Consider the following 1670-nt stretch of genomic DNA (forward strand, 5'->3'; position numbering starts at 1 on the left):
TCGAAGGATTGATTCGCACTGCTTTAATTAATCAACCGAACATAGGCGCGGACGCAGCCACGCACACATATACAACAGGTACGTAGACAGCTGGACAATTGGAATAACATATAGGCAACTTTTTCGATATTCCTACGGGATACGGACTTACGCGGGTGAAACCGCGGGGCACAGCTAGTAATATTATAAAGCTGAAGAGTTTGTTTGAACGCACTAATCTCAGGAACTACCGGTCCGATTAGAAAAATTCTTTCAATATTAGATAGCCCATTTATTGAGGTAGGCTATATATGTACCACGGGAGATGCCTGGACGGACCTCTAGTTTATTTATACAAATAACAAAGACTCATCACTGTTAGTAACAAACAATTCTTTGAAACTTTGTAAGAATGTCTTATAAACAATAATTGTGACTACTAGGTTTGTCAGCCACTAATACAATTGTCATCATCGTAATAAAATGTAATTAAAAGAGAAAGTCATTAAAACAATGTCACCGTAAGACCGTGTCACCACATCATGTCATACTCGTGACATTATATAATCGAGACATCATTACATTTTATCACAATGTCATCACAACATCATGTCGGCGTAACATTATGTCATTGCAACATCGTGTCATTTCTTCCTCCTTCTTTTTGTTATCCTGACATCATGTCATCGGTACGTCGTAACAGACACATAATGTCATCGTAACATAATGTCATATTAACATGTCATCATAACATTCTGTTATAATTTTTGCGTATTTTGTTCTTGTCACGTCTACTGTGTGCGTGCGTGTGCGCGTGTGCGCGTGTGTGTGTGTGTGTGTGTGTGTGTGCGATACACACATACCTCGCGAAACCTCTGCAGGTGGTACTCCGGACAGAGGCTAGCGGAGGGCAAGCGCGGAGGCGTCGCGGGCGGAGCGCCCGGCGGCGGGGGCGGAGGCGCCGTGCCGCCCACTAGCGCGGTACACACCTGACACAAATATTAAATATTAATTGATTTATGTAATTAATTCAATTTATATAAACGTATCCATTTAATTACATATATTGCATGAATTAAAATTTATTTATCTCATTACATTGACTTTTTTGTATGAATTCAACTTTAATTGTTCAAAATATTCCAGTTAGCTTATTGCATTCTGGTGAATACAGATTGCATATGCAGTCAGTTCGCGTACAATAATCTATTATTATTATCTCTGTTTTTATTTATTAAGAACGCGATACCGTGGAGAGTTTCTTCTGCCTGCGATACACCTGCAACTGTCTGCGGTGCACTTCCGGCAAGCGGCGGTACATCGCCATCAGCTTCCTGTCCACCTCCGATAGACCGACGTCCACACGTTTCCTGCGTGAATGAATTATAATTGTTTCGTTATTTCATTAAAATTATGTTAGCGTGAACAAACGTATATTTTACAGTTATGATAATATGTTTTTCCAAGTTATCCCGTGATCGCAATAAAATGAAATTAAAAATTTATTTTTTTCAATAAAAAGTCAAATTCAAGTCAATGTTTAAAGTTAGTAAGCAAATAAATAATAAGAAGGTGGAATATGTTATTAGTTATGCCCATATTTAGGTAGCTTTATATTGGGATTAACTATGGCCCATCTGTCAAGAAACTACATTACACATTATGTTATATCTCCCTCTAGGCAGTCATTA

At 38.4% G+C, this 1670-nt stretch overlaps 1 protein-coding gene across 1 annotated transcript in view; it reads left to right on the plus strand.

The window, feature by feature from the left end:
• The window catches only part of LOC119839214, a 32498-nt gene that overhangs the window by 18188 nt on the left and 12640 nt on the right, over nucleotides 1-1670 (plus strand). Inside the window, exon 14 of the mRNA XM_038365433.1 lies at nucleotides 861-960. Within this exon, the coding sequence (XP_038221361.1) occupies nucleotides 861-960 (100 nt within the window). The remainder of the gene's footprint in view (nucleotides 1-860; nucleotides 961-1670) is intronic.

The sequence above is a fragment of the Zerene cesonia genome, unplaced genomic scaffold (genome assembly GCF_012273895.1).
Source record: "Zerene cesonia ecotype Mississippi unplaced genomic scaffold, Zerene_cesonia_1.1 Zces_u010, whole genome shotgun sequence".
In the NCBI taxonomy this organism is placed as follows: domain Eukaryota; kingdom Metazoa; phylum Arthropoda; class Insecta; order Lepidoptera; family Pieridae; genus Zerene; species Zerene cesonia.